The 20,750-nt window shown below is 42.3% G+C and overlaps 3 protein-coding genes and 1 non-coding gene across 9 annotated transcripts in view; 3 read left to right on the top strand and 1 right to left on the bottom strand.

Annotated features, from left to right (window-relative positions):
- The window catches only part of nf1a (neurofibromin 1a), a 286,700-nt gene that overhangs the window by 57,331 nt on the left and 208,619 nt on the right, over positions 1–20,750 (bottom strand). For all 5 annotated transcript variants that reach the window (XM_033632269.2, XM_033632273.2, XM_033632270.2 and 2 more), the window contains 5 exons: positions 3,901–4,333; positions 3,415–3,755; positions 2,773–2,975; positions 2,164–2,357; positions 1,939–2,079 (listed from right to left, as the gene is read on the bottom strand). In XM_033632269.2, the coding sequence (XP_033488160.1) occupies positions 1,939–2,079; positions 2,164–2,357; positions 2,773–2,975; positions 3,415–3,755; positions 3,901–4,333 (1,312 nt within the window). The remainder of the gene's footprint in view (positions 1–1,938; positions 2,080–2,163; positions 2,358–2,772; positions 2,976–3,414; positions 3,756–3,900; positions 4,334–20,750) is intronic.
- On the top strand, positions 4,550–6,219 carry LOC117260305 (uncharacterized). The gene is made up of 2 exons (XM_078166841.1): positions 4,550–4,683; positions 4,927–6,219. Exon 2 carries the CDS (start codon positions 4,933–4,935, stop codon positions 5,593–5,595), a length of 663 nt encoding a protein of 220 aa, XP_078022967.1. The 5' UTR covers positions 4,550–4,683; positions 4,927–4,932; the 3' UTR covers positions 5,596–6,219.
- On the top strand, positions 7,891–10,738 carry LOC117260304 (uncharacterized). Its single transcript, XR_013490927.1, has 2 exons — positions 7,891–8,076; positions 8,660–10,738. It is a non-coding gene; the product is annotated as an uncharacterized LOC117260304 (transcript).
- Positions 11,730–17,479, top strand: LOC117260302 (oligodendrocyte-myelin glycoprotein). Of its 2 annotated transcripts, XM_033632274.2 has the most exons (3): positions 11,730–14,230; positions 14,936–15,148; positions 15,896–17,479. In XM_033632274.2, exons 1-3 carry the CDS (start codon positions 13,833–13,835, stop codon positions 16,899–16,901), a joined length of 1,617 nt encoding a protein of 538 aa, XP_033488165.1. In that variant the 5' UTR covers positions 11,730–13,832; the 3' UTR covers positions 16,902–17,479. The 2 variants fall into 2 exon arrangements, with proteins under 2 accessions (XP_033488165.1, XP_033488166.1); XM_033632275.2 differs by lacking the exon at positions 11,730–14,230 and having other exon boundaries at positions 14,813–15,148.

The raw sequence follows: 20,750 nt of genomic DNA, 5'->3' as shown, positions 1-20,750 counted from the left end.
TGGCGTCAGACAGAATAAACAGCACCCTGCTGCAAAGTGTGTTTGAAGGCTGTTGCGACCCAAGGTAGCAGTACTACCAATTTACTGCAGCACCTCAAACAGAGGCATGCTGCCGAGTGGGAGAGGTGTTGCTCCCTATGAAAATATCCTTATTCCCCTATGCTTGAATTTGTTATTTACGTGACAACGCCTGGACGCAGGCTCCTCTCCATAGTCTGTGTGTTCGGTGCCGTGCTGCAGGTTCGGGCCAGGCTCAGTTATAATTGTCTTGACTCCGGAAAATGCATCCTGAGCTGCGCTCTAGTGTGTTCACCTGTGTCTGTGTGTGTGCGCGTGTATGTGTGTGCGCGTGCACATGTCTGTGTGTGCGCGCATTGGGGCCGAACTCCGCCGTGCGTGACACAGAGCAGAGGAGGACTGTAAACGTGCACCATGTACAGACAGAACTGACATGCCGTTGTGTAAACAAGATAAATAACATAAGGCTCTTTAGTTAGTTTGATAAAAGGACAGGGTATAGACCTGTAAATGACTTCTGTTGTGATCTGGAGCTATATAGAAAACAAAATTAAATAACACTAACTTGACCTTCAATATAATGGTAGGGGAAACACTGCCGTATGATGAGAAAGGGACCTGGTGGAAAGCGATCACGGATGCAGTCGTGATGTATCTTGCAAGAGATATGGTGCCCATATTTCCCGTGGAAAAGCCAGGGTTTATTCACATGCTGAAAGTTTTGGAGCCCAGATACATGCTACCAGGCCGCAAATATTTTTCTGAAAATTGATTTTAATTAGAGCTGAAAAATCGATTTACATCGTGAATCGGATTTGTTGTGAAAAAATCTGAGATTTTTTTTTTAGGCCACATCGCCCAGCCCTAGGAGACAGATGACAAAACTTTTCTGTTTTGTGCCTTTTTCGGCGGATTTGATGTGAGGGGGCAAGACATTTGTTTGAGGGGGCATTGCCCCCTCTTGCCCCTGCGTAGAACCGGCCTCGACTTTGGTCCAAATTGCCACTTCATTCCTCCAACTTTCATATGGCTTCCATTCATTAAAAGTTGGCGGGATTCTAATTGCGAATGATTCTCTGCTATTGATGTTATTTGACAAAGACGATGACCTTTTGAATTTGGCCAACTGAATACAATGCAACAAGTATGAAATTATTACAAACAAATAAACAGGGGTAACACCATGTAGAGGCTTTCAAAACAGGTTGAATTATATGAATATATGACAGGTTGAGGTATTTGCTCACAAACACTCAGATCACTGGGTGGAAAAAAAAAAAAAAAACAGACGTGAAGTCTCCTCTGACAAGGTAGAGGTCATTAATACCCATAGACTGTACAAATAATAGACGTCGCTACTGTGACATCACCCACTGTTTTGTGAACTACTGTTTTGAAGCCTCGAGTTTGGCATTTCGGCCATCCCCATCTTGGCTTTTTGAAGCCAGAAGTGACCATATTTGGACAAGAGGCTAGAGCTGTAAAGGAGCGAGGAGTGGATCTGACTCACAGATTGTGGTGAGGCCTTGCAGTCTGTCACTCAAAGCAGCCCTGCCCTTAAATATGCACAACTTTGGGCCTTAATAAAGTGTAAAGGGGTGAGCTATACAAAAATTCACCCCCTGTACAGTTGTCATAAATGTTGAAAATAGCTATAGAGACCAACGCTGTTTTTTTGTAAACATGTTTATTTCTGCTGTAAGGTTGGGCATTTAAACATGGGGGTCTATGGGGACTGACTCTGCTTTGGAGCCAGCCTCTAGTGGCCATTAGAAGAATGGCAGTTTTTGGCACTTCTGCTTTGGCTTTATTTCTCAGCCTCGAACAGCTTCAGACTTCATCAATAAAATATGTCTATGATAAAATATGTGCTGAGCACAGGTAACCCTGCAGACACTATTCCAGAATGTATTAGCTCACCTTGCTGGAGACCAGTTTGACATTCCCTGAAGCCAGAGCCACTGCAGTATCAGCCATAACCTCTGCTTTGATGGAGCCCAGGCCTCCCGTGGCACTAGTCTTAATAAAGCTGTCCAACACAACATCCAGCAGGTCTGTTATCTGGGGACACAGTGAGAAAGTTACAGTAGAGGCCAAATCCACAACACAGTTTGACTTGTAAGGCTATTGGTGTGGTAGACTCACCTGGCCTAGGCTGCCCCAGATCTTGGCCTGGATAGAGGGATACATCTGCTTTTCATTGATTGTCATGGTGATGAGTTTATCCAAAATGGCAGTGACACGCTGACGCTTGGCATCATCGTTGTGCTTACAGAAACGAACCAGGTTGAGCAGCCAGGGTGTCATGTACTCCAGGCAGAGATGTTTCAGCTCAATACCTGCAACGGAAAACCAACACTAATCAATGCACTTCCGATAATTGCTTTTACTGTGCAAAAACACCTTTCCCCATTAACTCAGAATGACGAATACTCACTCAGCATGTTTAAACCATTGTACAGTGTCTTCGGTGGCTCTGGAGGAGCTTTGTCAAATTTGCAGTTTGACAGACGAGGGTATTTACCTGGCAGAGACGGTCTAACAAAATGCTGCTATTGCTTGCATCATGGGAAATGTAGGATCCCATTTAACAGACTCAGTGTTACCATTGGAAATTACCGTTTTCGATTCAATGGTGGAAGTCACGCATATAATTCCCGCAACGGATCATGGGGGCTAGGAATAAGGTGGATACACACACACGCATGTGAGAGCATGTGTATGTCTCCTGGCAGCTGTGTTAAATAGACGTACTGGACTTGCTGAAGCCTGAAATGCACTCCTCCAGAAACTCCAGTGTCAGATGGGGCTCATTGGCAGCCAGAGTCTTGCTGATGGAGACTATGAAGAGGGTGTTGTTGGCAGGGATGCAGAGGCCTGATGTCTCCAGCAGCTGACCCTCTATCTTCAGGTTGAAGGTGCAGGTCAAAGCACACAATAGATTGTATGCAGCAGACCTGGATGTGGGATAGACAACAAGTAAGAGGTGTTAGACTCTGTCAATAAGAGTAGTGCAAAAAACTGTTTTCAAGTTTTAACAGCTTCTCTGTGTAGTGTCATTTAAGTTGGAACTGAAACCACACAAGATAATTTAACAGTTGTTTCCTAAAACAAATTTCAAATTTTGGTACTTACCAATCCTGATACAAAAGCAAGTGCTGCTGCAGTTTAGACAACAATATGGATTTTACTTTTTACACTGAATTGTTAATTCTTCCCCCTGAGAAGTGTCCACAGCAGAAATTACAACTTGTTTGGCAAGAAGAAAACCCTTGGTGTCTCAAATACATGGAGACCCCTTTTTCATATGCAGCCTCACATTTTTCTTACTGAGTTGGTGAGGCTACTGTGTTTTTCTGGGTCCAGAATAACTGTTAAGTGCCCAACGGGACTGACCTGAGGCTTGGGTCAGAACTGCCCAGGTTCAACAGGGCAATGTTAAGCAGAGTGCCAGGTACATCTTTTGGTCGGATCTTGGTGTGCTGTGGGATGGAGTCAGGCTGTGACAGCTCCCAGCGTGTCCGGATATGGATGATGGACTGGACGATGGCGTCACACTCCTGATGCATGAATGTGAGTGGTGTGCCCTGATTGGCCATGGTGAGGGTGAACTGGCTCTCATCCACCAGGCAAATCTCTTCAATCTCTGAGGCGTAGTAGACGTCATTGAGGAAGACGGGCTGTCCAAGGACACGGGTCCGCTCAGCTGAGGTCACCTGAACTGCCGTCGAGCCCACCTGATCAACAAGAAAACACACTTAGGAAACCCAAGGGTTGCTTGAATTTCTCTAATGAACATACCTTCTCTAATCTAATTCTTTTAGTCTATAAGGTATTCAGCACCTCTTAGTACAAACTGCTATGTGCTGGCTGCATCCTCACCTTTATTGAGACCTTGGTGTCTTTATGGGCCAGCTTGAGGGCATTATGAAACACTTTGAGGTCTTCCTCCAAGGTTAGTGTGGCTGCGGGCAGCTTCTGTTGGTCAGGTTCGATGTGCTCTGCCAGCTTAGCTGGAGAGTCAATGAACTGGAGACGCTTGCTGCCCTTCAGGCCTGTCAGTAGCCGCTCATGGTACTTAGTGTACTCCCTCACCCAGGTGTTGCAGTTGTAGACATAGACAGCTGATACATTCTCGTAGGCAAAGCCAGGAAAGACCACAAACCACTTGGACAGGAAGTCGGTTTTGAAGCGATTGCTGGGTCCTACGTGTGTTAAGTCTACTACAATCTCATAGGGTTTAGCGTAGTAGGGTTTGAGAGTTAGGAGGACATGGTAGATGAGCAGGTCACCATTGATCTGGCCTGTTTTGAACCTGAGGAAAAGAGATTAAAAAAATTAGCCAGGTCAAATTAAAATTCAGTTTATAATGCATTATTGTGTTTGGGGTTAGTTGTGTACATGAGCCTGCCTAAATGAGCCTGTTTAAAGCATAATATGTGACACTAATGACAGCCATTTGGGTTCTGAGAAAATTTTTTTGTGTCTGTCTTTTCTTGTAAGAGCTCTTCAGTGTGTGTGGTATCAGCGAGAGGCCCCAAAATAACCAGAGCAGAAAAAGACCCAGAGAGGGGGTCAGGAAGTGAGTTCAGAGCATCTCAAGAGCCTGTCTGCAGCAGGTGTCTCACTCCATCCTTCCACCAAGACCTCCACATAAGACTGCAAGTAAGTATTGTCAATACAAGATCACGCTCACATTAAAAATGAAACTTTTAAAATCATTAAGGGGCAAACTTAATTGTAAAATCAACTTTTTGGTCTGAATTTTGTGCGATGGCATCATTTAAGAAATTGAGTAGTGGCTTCATCAGAGCTTTGAGTGATTTTGCGAATTTACATTCACCTTTAACAGTTTAGGTGAATGTTTTAAGTGATGCACTAAGCCTACAGTTCCGCTCTTAATTTCAGAGCATAATGGAAGGCACCAGAACTTCTCTCTGGCTGTTTCTTCTGCTCAACCAGCTGCCGTTCTGTCCTACGGATGCAGACCAAGACCTTTCAACCTTGCAGCCAAATTCGTACAAAACAGAAGATCAAGGTGGCAGCTCAGCCCCAGCTGTGGAGCCCAGCTTTACTACCATTGGCCACACAAACTCACCTGACACAGAGAGCAATGGCACTCGTGCTGACTGCTTGATCGACACAGAGATGGGTCTGATTGCTATAGGTTCAGCAGGGGGGCTGATTGTCTGTCTGCTAGTTGCCACCGTGGTACTGGCATGCCAGGTCTGCCTCATTCAGCGCCGCGCTTATGCCCCACGCACCTCCAGGTCCAACATGGACTTGGTGAGCGGTACAGGCTACTGGGGCACTGACCGGCCTGAAGTCAGAGGACTGGTTGGGCCATGTGATGCTAGTGTCATGCTTGAGGAGGTAAGATCAGACAGCAAGATGGAGGAAGAGCGCCAGGCTGAAATACCAGAGGCAAAGGAAGAGGGAAATGCAGGACTTGAGAGAGGGTCCACGGCAATGACATTTGATCCTGAAGAAAAGGGCAGTCAGATGCAGAGCTCGTGCTCCAAAGATTCCTGTCTGGAGGTTCCCAGGGATCTAGAGGACATGCCTCTTGTTGTGTGAGGAGGTAAACTCCAGCCCCACACACTTCACTCAAGACAAACAGCAACCAGTCAGTTCAGCCAATGTTTTCTGGTTTAACTTAGCATGTTCATTCCAGTTTATTGCACTTCACAGAATCTAACTAAAAACCCAGTAACCTCTGCCTGGAGTTACAGTACCCATACCAAAAAATTCTTGTGTCTGACACAAGAAAGATATTTTCAAACATATTTTTTATTTTAAAAAGAATGAGGTGTACATATTTGCAAAGAATAAGTTAAGTATAACTTTTAAACATCTAACATGATATGCTGGTTATTCTTACACATTTGCTTATCAAATTCAGTATTCACTGTAAGACTGCTTAATTTTGTTCCCAACATCTAGTAGTAGATATGACACCAGGGAGCTCGAGTGCTGCCAAAGTCATATTAAAATGATGGTCAGAAACTTGGGTACAATGTCTGCTAAAAGTTTTTGTTGTCTTAAATAATCTTTGTTGAACATTTCTTCTGTCAATTTAGCTATCAGTCATCTCTTACCTGTGCTGTAGACTCTCTAATACTTCTGTTTTTCATAACACTTGTGCAAATAAAACAGAGCCTGTTCAAATGTCGGGTTTAAAATAAATGGATTTTTGCATTGTGTCAGTGTCTCTAAAATGTATTTTTAAAACAATATTCATGATTCAAGTCACTATCCCTTTATTAATATTGGCTTCTTTAGTGAGTGTAGTTATTAAAAGAAGCACTGAAGCATAATTGAAAAAAAAAATGAATAGCCAGATGATAAATACTTAGGTATTTAAGGTGTGGTAGTTCTTCTTACTATCATTATTAAGAACATCATTTGGTGACACTTTATTTGAAGGGGTGTGCATTACAATGTCAGTCATGAGACTACTACAAATAACTTTGTCATAAATATTTCTCTTAACCTTAACTTCAGTGGTGCAATTTGGACTCTTAATTAAGACTAGTGCAGTGCCCCTTCCAAACATTCCACTTCCACCCTGTGACATTAACACATAAAGCTTAACACAGTTTCTGTAAGTTGGATGCTTGGGTCTGCCATGGCATGCTTATGACAGGTCATGCTGTCTCGATTAATGTCAAGTTTTCATAACAAAAACATCTCAAACAATGTTTACTTAAAATCAAAACTGTCACAACTGATCAAAGGACACTAAATGACAACAGTCTTAACATTAATAAAGACTCCTTCATGGTCATGACTGGTGTCATGACAGTCTAATGCCCACCCCTTCAAATAACGTGTTACCTATTATTCCCTGTGCATGAGTCGATGTGACTAAAAAACAGCTGTAGTAACAGAGAGGTTTGGGGTGTTGGCATTGTAAAGAAACACAGTTGGGCCTCGTTCAAACTGAAAACATCACCAGAAATGTGTTGACAGCAAACCCCTGTTTTCTTGTGGTACGCTGAGCATAGCATGCACTCCTCTTTTACACAGTGTGTTATGTTATTTCTAGTAGTTTTCAGACAAGCATTAAAGTTCAAATACTCTACGCACTGCTTGTCAATGTCACACTTGGCCCAGGCAGCCAATCAAATCAATCAGATGACAGAAAAGTAGTTTGTGTGTGTTGTTCCGTTAATCACATTTGATTGCCCAGTTGCACATGGTCCTTGGTCCTCTCCACAGGTGCACCACACTGTTTTTGAAGCAACGCGTCTCCGTGTTACCAGGGCATTAAGAAGGCTAAACAGAGGCTCCTCTGGCCATTAGACTGAGGTTAATGTTCAACTGCATGGGCAACAGATTGTAGACTCTTGGTCTAGTGCATCTGGGCAGACAATTAAGTATTGTCAACCTCATCATTATATCAGTCTCTTGATCAGCAACTCTTATCATAGCACATGGCACACAACTGCAAAACAGTTTGTGTGGTTTAAAATGTGTAAGCTTTATGTCATAAGATGTCACTGTGCTTTTACCCAGGCAGTTTCAGTGTTTGATTTGTGCAAGGCTGACTCACAGAGCACATTTAAAAAAAGTGAGTCATGTCCATGCCTATCTGACATAGCAGGTACATGGACCCTGAGTATAGATGTGCAGCCACTGTTCAGGTTACCACGCTTGATGACTCAACAGAATCAAGGGCCATGTATGATCTCAATTTAATAGCTGCAAGAACCTTAATAACATGTGCAAGCCACCAGGCCTACATGTACACTACATGTTTCAATTTAGCTCTGTTTTAACATTTCTTAGTGAAGTAAGGCTGAAACATGAACTACTATGTTTAGCACAGCAGACTGAAGATGCAGAGGATTGTCATCAGTTTCACATGTCACACTTCCTGTAAGTGAGGCAAGAGTAGTCACAATTTCAGCAGAGAGAAGCCTACTATGCCCCTAGTTCTTGCAAGGGACGCTCTGCCAGACGGGCAACAGCAAAATATCCCATTACCATAACTCTTCACACATCCTGGAGCAACACAGCCAACGGGTTATAGTGGTTATTGGTATAAAGTCATTGGTGAGTACATTTTATTCCTTTGAATTATTAATGGAGCTTTAAGCCCACCTAATAATTTGAGCACTTTGGATTGATGCCGGAGCTAAAATTTAGGCAAAGTGTCCACATAAAAGTGTACAGAGAATGAGCCAAAGATAACTAATCTATTTACAGACAACTTCTTTATATATTGAGTGGATTGAAAACAGTCCCACTACCAAAACTTAGAGGTGATAATGAAAACTAAAGCACTTTGGAGTAATTTGTGACTGAGAAGTGATAATTAAAAGTTGATAAACAAAAAAAAAAAACATCATCATTATCAAAGCCAACACTTACTTTCTTGATTGAATAGAAAACCTCATTTATAGTAGGTTATTTTAACATTGTAAAGTGTAACTAAAGACCAGTGGAGAGACGACTGCAAGTCCAATAAAACTGCAGTGCTTTAAGTATACCCTCTATGTACTGTTGAATCCTATGCCTATGTAAAGTTGCATTTTGGGGAAATGAATGATGCAACACCAGGTTACATTTCATAACAGCACATTGCTTCAGACTGTATGCTGCGCATATCTAACAAAATTAACTTCCTCTGTTGTAGCTATGAAGACACAGCAACCAGCCTCAAGACTTAAGAAAACAATGAGCATCCATTTTGTAAGCCTCATTTTCATATGGCTGCTGCCACTGACAGCAAGTAGCGCAGTGACATCTGGCCACAATAAAAACCTTACTGATGCCATGACAGAAACACAGGAAACACCAAATAAGTTCACTCATGACCAGCTGACAACACAGGAGGCGTTCAGCTCAAACCCACTGTCAGAGGTCTCAGGTCCTAACATGACACCGTCTATCAAAGTTGATGCAAATCCAGCAGAGGAAAAAGCTACAAACTCCACCACTAAACCTTCACTGCAAAGTACTCTAACAATGCCTTCAAAGACAACAGCAGCAACTCCAACCAATTCCACTGATTCTCAGTTCAACAGCTCTACAGTCATAACATCAGCAATAACCATTGCTACCAGTCACACCAGCATCCCAACCACAGCTACAAGGGTACCGTCAGTACTGAGCAGCTCCACTCAAAGCCCATTCAGCAGTGATAAAATGACCCAATTATCTACACGTCCAACATTGTCTACAGAACTTATCTCCACCACAACCAGTTCTACCAAGCCTGGTGAATACAAATCTACAACCACAAGCCATGTCACGCATGGTGCTATGCAGCCAACAGGTTTATACAAAACTTCAGTTGCCACAAAAAAGACACCATTTATCCACATCAACAAGGCAAAGGAAAGACAAGATCCTCTACAAAAAAAAGCAATGCTCAATAAGGGCACAGACCACAGTAAAGCAGTGGCAGGGCTGATAGGTGGAGCCCTGGTACTGATGATGGTAGGATTCCTACTCATCTATATAAAGCAATGGAACCTTCGGAGGCAGCAGATAACAACTAGTGACTGGGCAGGTCCTTCACCATTTCTTGAGGGTGGAGCCGACAATGGCCAGGTCACACTGAGGTCATCGAACCGAATTTCTCTGTCTAGCTTCCTGCCTCAGAGCCTCACCAAAAGGTTGTCCATGCTCCCAGACACAGATGAGGAGTTAGAAGACATGACACAAGGTACTACATTTGGTCGAGAGGTGGATGGAAATTATGTACAAGAAAGCAATGGGACTGCTGTAGTTGTTCCAGAAATGAAAAGTACAGGAGATGCTCCAGAGAGGTTGAAAACCCTGTCTCAGTGACCTCTTCACAAAAGAGCAACCTGGTGTACACAGATAACAATGTGGAGGCTGCAAACCCCAAATAAGACCAATCAATAAAACCCCTGCTCTATGCCCCAGGACAATTGAACTATGACTTTGAGCAACCATAATTAAACTTAAGCTCCAAAGACCACAACACATCCACTTTCACTGGCTTCAAGGCAGCAACAAATATGACTGAGAACACAGTAAAATAACATGTCATCGTCTGAGGAAATCATGACAAGAGAGAAGCAATATTCATCTAGGTCACTACTGCAAAATTAAAACAACAACAACAAAAACCATTACAGTATAGCAAGAACAACAAAAGGAAAATGTTATTAAGTAACCCCAAGTGTCAGAACTACAAGTAAAAAAAGCATTTTTTCATGTTGTCAGATCCTCAATTTTGGAAGCATATGAATGCCACACCAGGGGACAAAATGAACAGTATCAAGTAATAATATGAAAAGTTGTTATAAGGAGATGTCTTCATGTTAGAACAAGAAGCTTTTCTTGTAAAAACAAAAAAAAAGAAGAAACTTCTCTTGCTATAACAGTGTATTTATTTATCTTGTTATAACATGAAACTTTTAACATGAAAATATCTTGTAAAAATGTGAAAAACAAGAAACTTTTTTTTTTTTTTCCCTTTTTCTGCCTTGGCAGTTCTACGCTTTCGTACTCATGTGTGATGCACAGGTCATAAGTCAGGCTACTTGGAGTCTTCACTGTAAGTCACCCTGGTTGTAGCTAACTACAGGCAGGGTAATTGTGTCTCTGTCCATCACCACTGCAGGGATTCTCACACAAGACCCCTGCTATATTTTCTTTATCGTCATGTGAAAATGTCACCCAGACCTGAAGAGTGTAAATTTAAAATGCTTTCTTCCCAACATGTCTGCCCTCTCCGACCTGTGATGAGTGCTTATGGAGAAAATATAAGCATATGATGCATGCAAGCACCTTTGTATTCATCTTGCATGTGATGAAAAGTAGAAGGTCGTGTGGTGGTGAGAACAGTTATTAGGTAACAACATACTGTTTAACAAACAACTAATAGCTGTGCCATAATGCAATGCTTGCATTTTCTACATATTGGCTTAGGTGTGAGATTATGTGAATACAAAAAAAAAAATCCTGAATCATGTTTTATCTGACATACCAGTCAGTCGAAGTAATTGCAAATATTTGTTTTTCTCACTGATTTGCTATCTGCAGAGTAATGTAGCATTTACAGTTGACAAGTAAGAAGGGTCAGTATCCTGGGCCCTCTGTAGTTTATATAGCAGGTTTCAAAACTTTCCAAACATTTCTCAAGAGCTAGTTTCTCAATATCTGACTTGTAGATTAGTTAGTCATAACTGAATTTGTTTTGTGAAGCTTGTGCTTTGAGTCCGAAAAAAGGGGATTTTCGAATATCTGCTTTCAAGGGAGTTTTGCTCCTCATAGTGAGCCAGTGGAAGTGTGGGCACCACCATCAATAGAAACCAATGGCAACAGGACTGTCAGCCAGTACTCCATTTTCCTCAGGCTTTGCACTTTTTAGCTCCCAGCTGCACCTACTGCGGACTGTCAGTCTTTATATGGCAAACAGAAGTAGACTACTCATATAAGGCTTTGTAAGAAAACAAAACACTAGAATGAACTACACAAAATGAAAACTTGTGGAATTGCAAGGCAAGTAGATTCACTGTAGTTTGTTTAATTGGCCTTCATAAATATGATAGTCATCATTAGCTTATTTGTTAGTGTTAGTGATTAATTTTTGGTGTGAATCTGGATCCAGATTAAAAAATTGCCACCATTACTATTGGTGCAGCCTAAGCCCTGGGGTCTGGTTTGGTTTACTGAGTCCTTTTTAATTTAATTTGCAATCAAGGGCATATCAGAAATGGGTGGAAGTGTAAGATGGGAGGGGGAACTGCTCAGTGCCACAGTGGGTTAATGGTTTCAGATGTTAAGTGCTCTGCTCCATGTGGTTATGCGGTTTTCACAGCGTGTCATTTCTAGGCTATGAGTCATAAGAAGAGTATGTAGGTGTATTTAATCAAGTTGTTTCTTTGCAAGTTAGTAATAATCATGATTGTTTTGTTCAAATTTTGTTAGTGTAGATTTTGTATAACTTTAAGTGGTTTTGAGTTTCTTGTGGCTGTGCTTTTGAACGTAAAATTAAAAGGAAATCTACTTCCAACTATCAAATAATTTTACAGCTGATCATTAACTGGTTGCCTCAAATTACTTTAACATGGCAGACCAAAAACAAAGTGAACGACTTCACTGCAATCAGGATAACAGCATATAGCTATTTTAGCTAAACCGAAACCATAGTCATACTTAATAGTCATTTTACTGACAAAGGGAGGAACCTAACACATGAACTGATGCTCTGTTTACTTTCTGATTCCCTATGAGCATGGCCACGAGCCAAGAAAACTAAAAGTGCTTCCAGCCATGTGCTACCTTCATTCTGGAGTGCCAGCAGTGGAATGTTCTAGTCAGACAAAAGTGATTTTGTGATGTTTAATGAAATAAAAATTAAGAGTTCAAACAATACGTCTTAATTAAAGTTTGTTTTCATTAAAAGCAGGAAACCTACTATGTGTGTTTCCATTATTTCATTACATTGTATTACATGCAAGAGTAACACTTAATGTTTTCAGTGTCACGGCCTTATAAGCCCTGACACACCAAGCTGACAGCAGGCTATTGGTCAGTGTTGGGCCGTTGGTGAGCTTCTGTCGCCCTAGTCCGTGTGGTGTGTCCCATATCATTTCCCCTTCTTGGCCCCCTTCCCTTTTTGCAGATTCAGCACATTGAAATCGATGTAGGCAACAGCCGAGGCTGTCTGTGAATGAAATCACTCTGACTGGCAGTTCAGCTCAGTGCACGAAGAGAGAAACAGAAATGAGAAATACACAAAGAGCTTAAGTCCACAGGGAATAAGACCCGCGCAAACTTGTTCCATAAGGTCAGATTATTATTGTTTATCTATTGAGCTCTTTAGCAGAAACATTTCCTGATGGTTTGTGTTACTGTTCACAGGCTCACAGGCTCACGTTTAATATGTTCTGTTCTTTCAACATTGGATTGTGTTGTTAATGTGCTGACTGGCTTACTAGTGTAAAGATGGTCTTCCGGTTTCCCCTTTGGAATGACGATTTACAGACTACCACTGTCTGCTGGTGTAGAGAGCTATTTCCTCTCATGCAGGCACAGACTGTACATGCTGGCTGGCCATTGGCTGTAGTCTTTGCTGCGTGTCCATGTGCAACTTTTTGGCCAAGACACAGCTACGTCAGGTGACGCAGCAGGGGGTCTTTGTCGCCGCTAGTACTGTTAAGTCTGTTTGGTGTGTCTGGGCCTTAAAATAATCATGATGATCACATTTTTTGGCATTCACATAGTATCAAATGTCCAGAAGACACAGAACAACATCTGCAATTATTTGCAGTGGAATATGGAAGCCCTGTTTTCATTCTCATTTAATCTCTGGCCTGCTCTAAAATAACAGTCTTTCGCTGCAAAATGCTGTGATACGTTAACCTGCTAGTCTCTGGCTGTGTCTGTCTAGTGTGCTGCTGAGCAGGTCGCAGCTTTTAGAGCTTCTTTTCTGAAAACAGCTGCCAGCTGCAGCAGAAAAATTTGAAAGGGACCAAAAGACTGAAGTTGCAGGCTGGACAGCACAACAATGACCTCAAACTTACTATAAAGATCTGCAGATTTAGATTTAAGTTGTCTGTGGGTTCATAAGTACAAGAGACCCCTTACACACTATCACATTATTTTCACATTGTCATTCCATACATAGGAATTACAAAAGAATCCACTGCAGCCTCTTTAATCCAGATAGTAGTAGAGATTATGTCTGCTGCTGGAAAGCAAGCTGATGGAAGCAGACACACTGAACCTAAACAACATCAGGAGCTGAAATAATTTTATTCATTACTAAAATAAAGTGTTTATAAGAATGTGTGTGCATAAGAGAGAGAAAGCTGCTGCTGTGAGGCATGCCATTGTCAGCAAACACATACACACACACAGCCTGCCTCATCAGCAGCAGAGCTGGCCGCTGCTGCAATTCTCTCTGTCTCTCTCTGTCTCTCTCTGTCTCTCTCTCTCTCTCTCTCCCTCTCCCTCCCCTCGATGCATCTCTCCTCCTCCTAACCCAAACCTCCAGCTGCATCGGGACCCTGCAGAACGATAAGCAGGATGGCGGCCGGCGCTTGCAGCCAGGATGTTTAATGCCCTGCCACAGCATCCTTTACAGACAGAGAAAAGACGGTGAGACCAGTACCTTTCAACCACAACCAATTAAAAAAAAAAAAAAAAAAACAAGGAAAAAGACTGCTGGAGCAAGACGACAGGAGAAAAGGAGAGATGACAGACCAACACTAGAGAGGATGAGGTGAGTGATTTGAAATAGGAAGATAAGGAAAAACATGTGACCCACACACACCTGAGCAGTGAATCATTTCTTTCGGAATCTTGATAATGCAGTGCGCAGGAAACTACTCCCTGCTCTGTCACTATGCAGAGATTTTTCCTCTTAGTATTGCATGGAGACATTGAAAGTAGTAATATTTTAGTACTGAAACAAACAGAGGAGTTAAGTGATGGCACAGCAGAGCATCAACTGCCATCATCAACCAAATAACGCACCGACATGAGGACATTTCTGGAAAACAGTTAAAGGGTGTTAACATGTTCCACAGTCCTGTCTTTGATAACATAAACTGACACGGACCTGTAGTGTTTCGATCAAAACATCATCTGCTGCTGCGGACACACAGTTACTCTAATGCCCTGAATGAATTGAGTTTCACTGCAGTACTCTGAGCTCCAGTCCCACTGGCAGAGCTTCAAGCTGGTTGGCAATCAGGATGACTAGCACCCTTTTGAAATCCAGTTGTCATAACAGTATCAAAATGAGACTCTTTAACAACAGGGCAGAATTTGAATGAACTAATTTACCATAATACATATGGAAAATCAAATCCATCACGCATGAAACTGTATAAACCCTTAACTTTCCTTTTTTTTTTTTTTTTTTACAATCAATTCATGATGCCTGTCTTTGTATCCTTCCCAACACTTCTCTGTCATTCTCCAGAGCCCTGACTATGCCTGTCAGCCCTGCCTCACTGCTCTGCCTATTCCTCCTGCTGCTGTGTGGGCTGCTAGGAGGCTGGGTGCTGTCCATCTGCCCCACCGTGTGCTCCTGCAGCCACGGACACCGTGTGGTGGACTGCTCCTCACGAGGCCTAACCAAGCTGCCGCCTGGTCTGCAGCACAACATCCACTTTCTCAACCTCTCCTTTAACAGGTAAGCATCTGCAGCTCTGCTATGTCATTTTCATAACAGGCCTGCTCTTCAACAATTACTGGATTCCTGTGCATATAAGAGCTAAGAGAGGCTACAAGGTTAGCTCAACACTCATGAATCTATTTCTTCTGAAAAAGGCTAGGGTTAGAGTTAGAAAGAAGAAATATTGTGCCAGTGTGTGGATGGTAAAACAGCTTGTCAAGGACCCCACTGTTACAAATATGGAGCTATTCCAGATAATGATCTGTCTGAGCCTCTAACATGACCAAATCAGAGAGTAGGGGACAGCTCACCATAATTCATACACTTGCATTGTAAAGCATCAGGATGATAACTAATGCTGTAGGAAAGCACTGTGAATGTATCTATGAAGCTTATGAAAGAGGTACCAACTCTTTCTTCCTCTTACAAATGACAAGTTGAACTCTTAAGTAATAAATGGTCAACTGAAGCTGATCAGATATAATCAGTGATTATGGTGGCTAATGTCAGCAAACTTGAGATAGACAATGCTGTGTCACTGACATTAAAGAGTCAATTTGTAGTAATGTAGAATTACACTACATTTTAGCATTTCCCATCATCTCGTAGTTCTTAGTGTATGCTGTTCAGCAGAAGTTGAATATAGATTTTACCTGCCTCTATAATAACAGTAATGAGACTGCTAATAAAATGAGTTTTGGTACATCATTTTGTAGGACAGCAGTGTAAGAATAATAAGAATTTAATATTACACTCTTCTGACAGTTTGCAGCAACTGGAAAACCAGCTCACCCACTATGCCCACCTGCGAACCCTGGACTTGTCCTACAACCGCCTGGAGACCCTGCCTCCTGCCTTGCCGCGGTCTCTGTGGGACATGCGAGTGGCAGGGAACCATCTACGCTTGCTGGACAAAAACGATACAGCTTATCACTGGAATCTGAAAGTGCTGGACCTGTCGGACAATGAGCTGGAGAGAGTGGTCTTCATCAACAACACACTTCCAAGTCTCAAAGCTCTCAATCTCAGTCACAACAGATTTTGGACAGTGCCCACCAATATGCCACACAACTTGGAGAGCATTGATTTGTCTCATAATTATTTGATGCAGATCCTGCCTGGATCGTTGGATCGGCTGCCGAGGCTGGCTAAGTTCTATCTGCATGCTAATCGCTTCTCCTGGCTGTATGACGGGATATTTGATAAGCTGATGGGGCTGGAGGTGATGACTCTTGGGGATAACCCCTGGGCTTGTGAAGAAGAAGAAAACATAACAAAGCTTCTGACGTGGGCTGAGCAGACCCGTGCTACCATACTAGGCTGTCCCTGCTATACAAGACCTATATGCGGGCAAACTCATCAGGCAACACCAGGAAGGGAGTGGCACTCTGCACTGTTCACAGAGCCACCACTATGGGTTAACAGCAGAGGTGAAGAATATAATGGCCAATCACCTGCAAGGACTGCAGAGATTACATCTAATTCCCAGGTGAAATCAGCACTTTTTGAGACAGGTATATATCAGGACAAAAGAGGAGTGAATGAATCTGGGGACCTCATGCGGTTTGCCTGGACATCTCCCACAAGATTTGACAGTTTCTCAACACACACAAGCACAACACCAAGCCCGGAGTCTTTGACCAAGAGGTCTAAAGTAGCTAACTCTAACCCAGCAGCTAACAGGAATAAATGTCGCGGACTCGTCATTGGGACTCAACAAACAGTAACCCTCACTGTTTTAGTCCTTACAACAGCATTCAACAACTTCTGAGCCACCATGACTGGATACAGGATACACTACCTAACACATTGTTTTAGACTGAATGTATGACCAAGTAACTCCACTTAGCACCTTCATTTTCATTTCTCTTGTAAAAACTATTGCGACTGTTACTGCCTTTTGTCATTATCATGAAGTGTATCATGTTTTCAAATAGCTCAACGTGTACCACATGACGTCTCACAAATACGAACTGTACAAACAACAAGACAAGACAAAACTACTCTAAATATCTGAATACATAGTTCAACTGAGTACAACTGTCAATGCTCAACTCTGCACACTGACAAACTGCTGTGCTCTATGCTTTCTTTATAATAGTGATGCTTATGGTATTTGGTCCTAAGCCATTCAAAACAGGATTGATAATATACATTAGATAACATTCATTAGTCTCTACTGGCACTCTGTCAGAGCAGAGAGGAGCCTAAAAAAGCTGACACAACAAAATAGGAAACTAGAAATACTGCCTCCCCAACCAGTCAAGTTACAGTTTACATCCATGTCTATCCACACTAATAATATATGTAGTGAAGACTATGAAGGAATTTAATAAAAGGTATGAAGTGTACTTTTTGGCAAAATGGAAGTTATCACTATGCTGACATGTATGATTCGAGTGGATAATTTCCAGTAAGAAACATGCTCTCTTCACTTAGATACCAGTTTTACAGAGTAGTCCAGAGGACAGATTAGGAGCTTTGTCACATGGTACAACGACAAGCAACTCAAGCTCAATATCAGCTAAATACGTATCAGCACAGTTTCAAGGTGGATCCCCAATACAAGTGTCTGAATAATGGCCAGACAGCAATATGATGTCACAGTAAAATTGACCTTTGTCCTTTTAGATAAAAAATGTTATCACTTCATCATTTTATCCTTTTAGACATTTCTGGGAATTTAGTCATAATTAGTGTAAGAATACTAGATTTATGGTCAAAAAAGGTGTTTGAGAGGTCAAAGTGACCTTTCATCACCAAAATCTATGTTCAGTTGATCCTTGAGTCCAAGTGGATGTCTGTGTCAAATGTAATAAAATTCCCTCTAGGTGTTCCTGGGATATCGTGCTCACGAGAATGGGACAGACAGACGGATGGAACACCTGAAAACATAGTGGTGCAGCAGTGTAAAAAGTGACTGTGCTGTGGAAACTTCACAAATAAAAGCAAGGCGGCCAATCAAATTTCCAGCAAAGGCAACAACTGTTCTGTGTCCACAAAAGTTTACTAAATCACTTACTTTTCTTGTTGTTGTCGTCGTCACATTTAGTAAGCTTTGACTCTGTTTATTAATCACAATGCTGGTGCTGCTTTTTAGTACTGTAAGGCCAAAGAGCAGTCTGTTCAAAAGTGGGCTGACAATGTATTTAGCATTCTGTTGCCCTGACTTACAAATCCTGATGGAGTGTCTCCCTGCATGGCTCCTGGCAGCACTGTCAGCTACAGTGGCATTTAAGTGGTTTGGTCTGGATCAGGATTTGTATGGCCAACCTTGCAAGCATTCAGCAAAATAGAAAAGGTAGAGCTGTGCACAGCCTTTCTTTCTGCACAGTAATCATCACTCCTTTCCACATTTCTGTTACATTTAGGTTGACAGGTATGTAAGACTATGCTTGTAAAACTTCTTCCTCTAGGGCTTACTGGATGATGATTCAAATCTTCGTCTTTACAGTACGTGATGACCGTATCACAAAATTAAAGGTTTGGATTTTTCCCAAAAGAAAGGCAGCAAAAAGTTAGTGGTGGACATTAGGGTTGGGTCGGTTCTCGGTAATACCAATTTGGTTCGGTACTCCGTCTTGGACCGGGTTTTTTTTTTTTTTTCTTGAGACATACTTGGGCGGAACGTACATGGAGCGGACTCCGCGGAGGTCCGCCCGGTAAAAGTGGATGTCTGCAAGCCCTGTGCACGCAAAGCACGACCACGCGGACTCCACTCCGCGCACCAGTGTCACACAAAAGACTGTTCGGCATGTATTTCCACATCGCGGGGATTTTTCACGGACATTTTTACATGGAGTCCGCTCCGCTTATAGTACGCCCAAGTCTGTGAGCACCTGTGTCTGCCTCTTCACCAAGCGCACAGCAAGCAGGAGAGAGAGGGGGGTGGGGCGAGGACTGAGCTAGGGGGTGCGAGTGCATATGCGCCAAGGCCTCTACTGTAGCCTGGAGTTGTTTAGTAGTGACGGGGAGTCGATAATGGCGGACAATTTAGCCTCGACGAAATCAAAGAATGTGCCACTATGGCAACACTTTGGCTTTGAGCCAGGCGAAGGAGGCAACCCTTGTTTGCACTGATTGAGTAAGCTGCAAAATTTATTTGTAAGGAATAAAAGAAACAACTTGTTACTGTCACTCTGTTGTCCTAAGGTCGTTTTTAAATGAGTCAATTGTGCCCCCAAGTGGCGAAAATCTGGTATTACCAACTTGATGCATTTTTTTTTTTTTTTTTACAAAAACCGAACCGTTTTTTTTTTTTCCTCATACCGACCCAACCCTAGTGGACATCATGCATGCTGAGGCCTAAGTATTCAGCATATCCAAATGTGTACTAAGATTCAAAACTTTACAGCTATTTGGATGGTGAAGACAAGCCTTCAATCAGGATCTTGAGGACCATTCTTTTAGTCCATGTCACAAGACCTCAGGAGTATTAGTGTCGTAGACAAGAAAAAGTCACCAGTCTATGAGTGTTTCACTGGACTGAACAATAACAGCACAAACACTGTGGGCCTACAATCATACAAGCCCATCTATTTTCTTCAAATCTTAAATGATCATCGCAACTGTGCAAAAAATCATCCCGCAAAATGCTAAATCTATTTCTGGCATACTAAATAGTATCGTATCCTCTCTACCACATCCGGGCCGAACAGCGGAGCATTTTTAGTAAGACAAGGAGTATTACAAGAGGTCCATCTGGCCAGCTGCCATCTCCCTGTACAACAGTCCCCTCTGAGTCAGGACAGGGGGCTCAGGAACATCTACAGACACTCTCATCCTGGACTCATATATCTGTCATGTTCTTTCAAACTAAATTATCAGATTCATAAAAGCAATATAACCTTAAATTATAATCTAGGTTTTGCACTAGTTGCACCACTACTCTAGCTCGTTGATACCGCTTTGCACTTTGCTCATACCGGGGTTACTGGCGTTACTGTGGGAGCTGGCTCCCACCCTCCAGTTTCCCCCAGGTAACAATGTTAGCTCTGTCAGCAATGTTGCCATTGTTAGCCCTGCTTATGGAGTTAGCACAGTTAGCTAGCCACTGGCTCACCCACCTCCATGTTGAGAACTGTGTGCAGACAATAATGCCCCACACTCTGAATCACAGATATCCTTCTGCATGTCACATATAGCTCCTTTAAATACTATGCTGTTAACAAAAAAAATCCCTCTTTTTCTGTCTCTCTTTCTCTCTGACTGTCTTTCTCTCTGTCTCTGTGTCTCTGTTTCTCTCTGTCTATCTCTCTTTCTCTCTGTCTGTTTGTCTCTCTCTGTCTCCAATGTATTTGTATCTGGAGTGCAGAAGTCCCAATGAAGAAGAAAAGAGCCCTCACCTCCACCTGCACCATAGCAGTTGAACAGTTTTTATGCTTTTCCATGTTTTATCCATAAACAACATCACATGTATAGTTTACAAACTGTCAACCTTTCTCCACAGTATCTATTTTGTTTTAGGAACATTTCCATAGGCTGCTGTGACCATTAGAGTTATTCAAACAGAAGTGCTTAGTTAAACCTCCATCACTAAACCTTTCAGAGAAATGCATAGATATGAGTCAGCACTATGTACATGTATAAGCTGAGAAGCACAAGGCATTAACCTGGCAAT

Source organism: Epinephelus lanceolatus, chromosome 4 (assembly GCF_041903045.1).
Source record: "Epinephelus lanceolatus isolate andai-2023 chromosome 4, ASM4190304v1, whole genome shotgun sequence".
Taxonomy (NCBI): domain Eukaryota; kingdom Metazoa; phylum Chordata; class Actinopteri; order Perciformes; family Serranidae; genus Epinephelus; species Epinephelus lanceolatus.
This window is presented reverse-complemented; position numbering and strand designations above follow the sequence as displayed.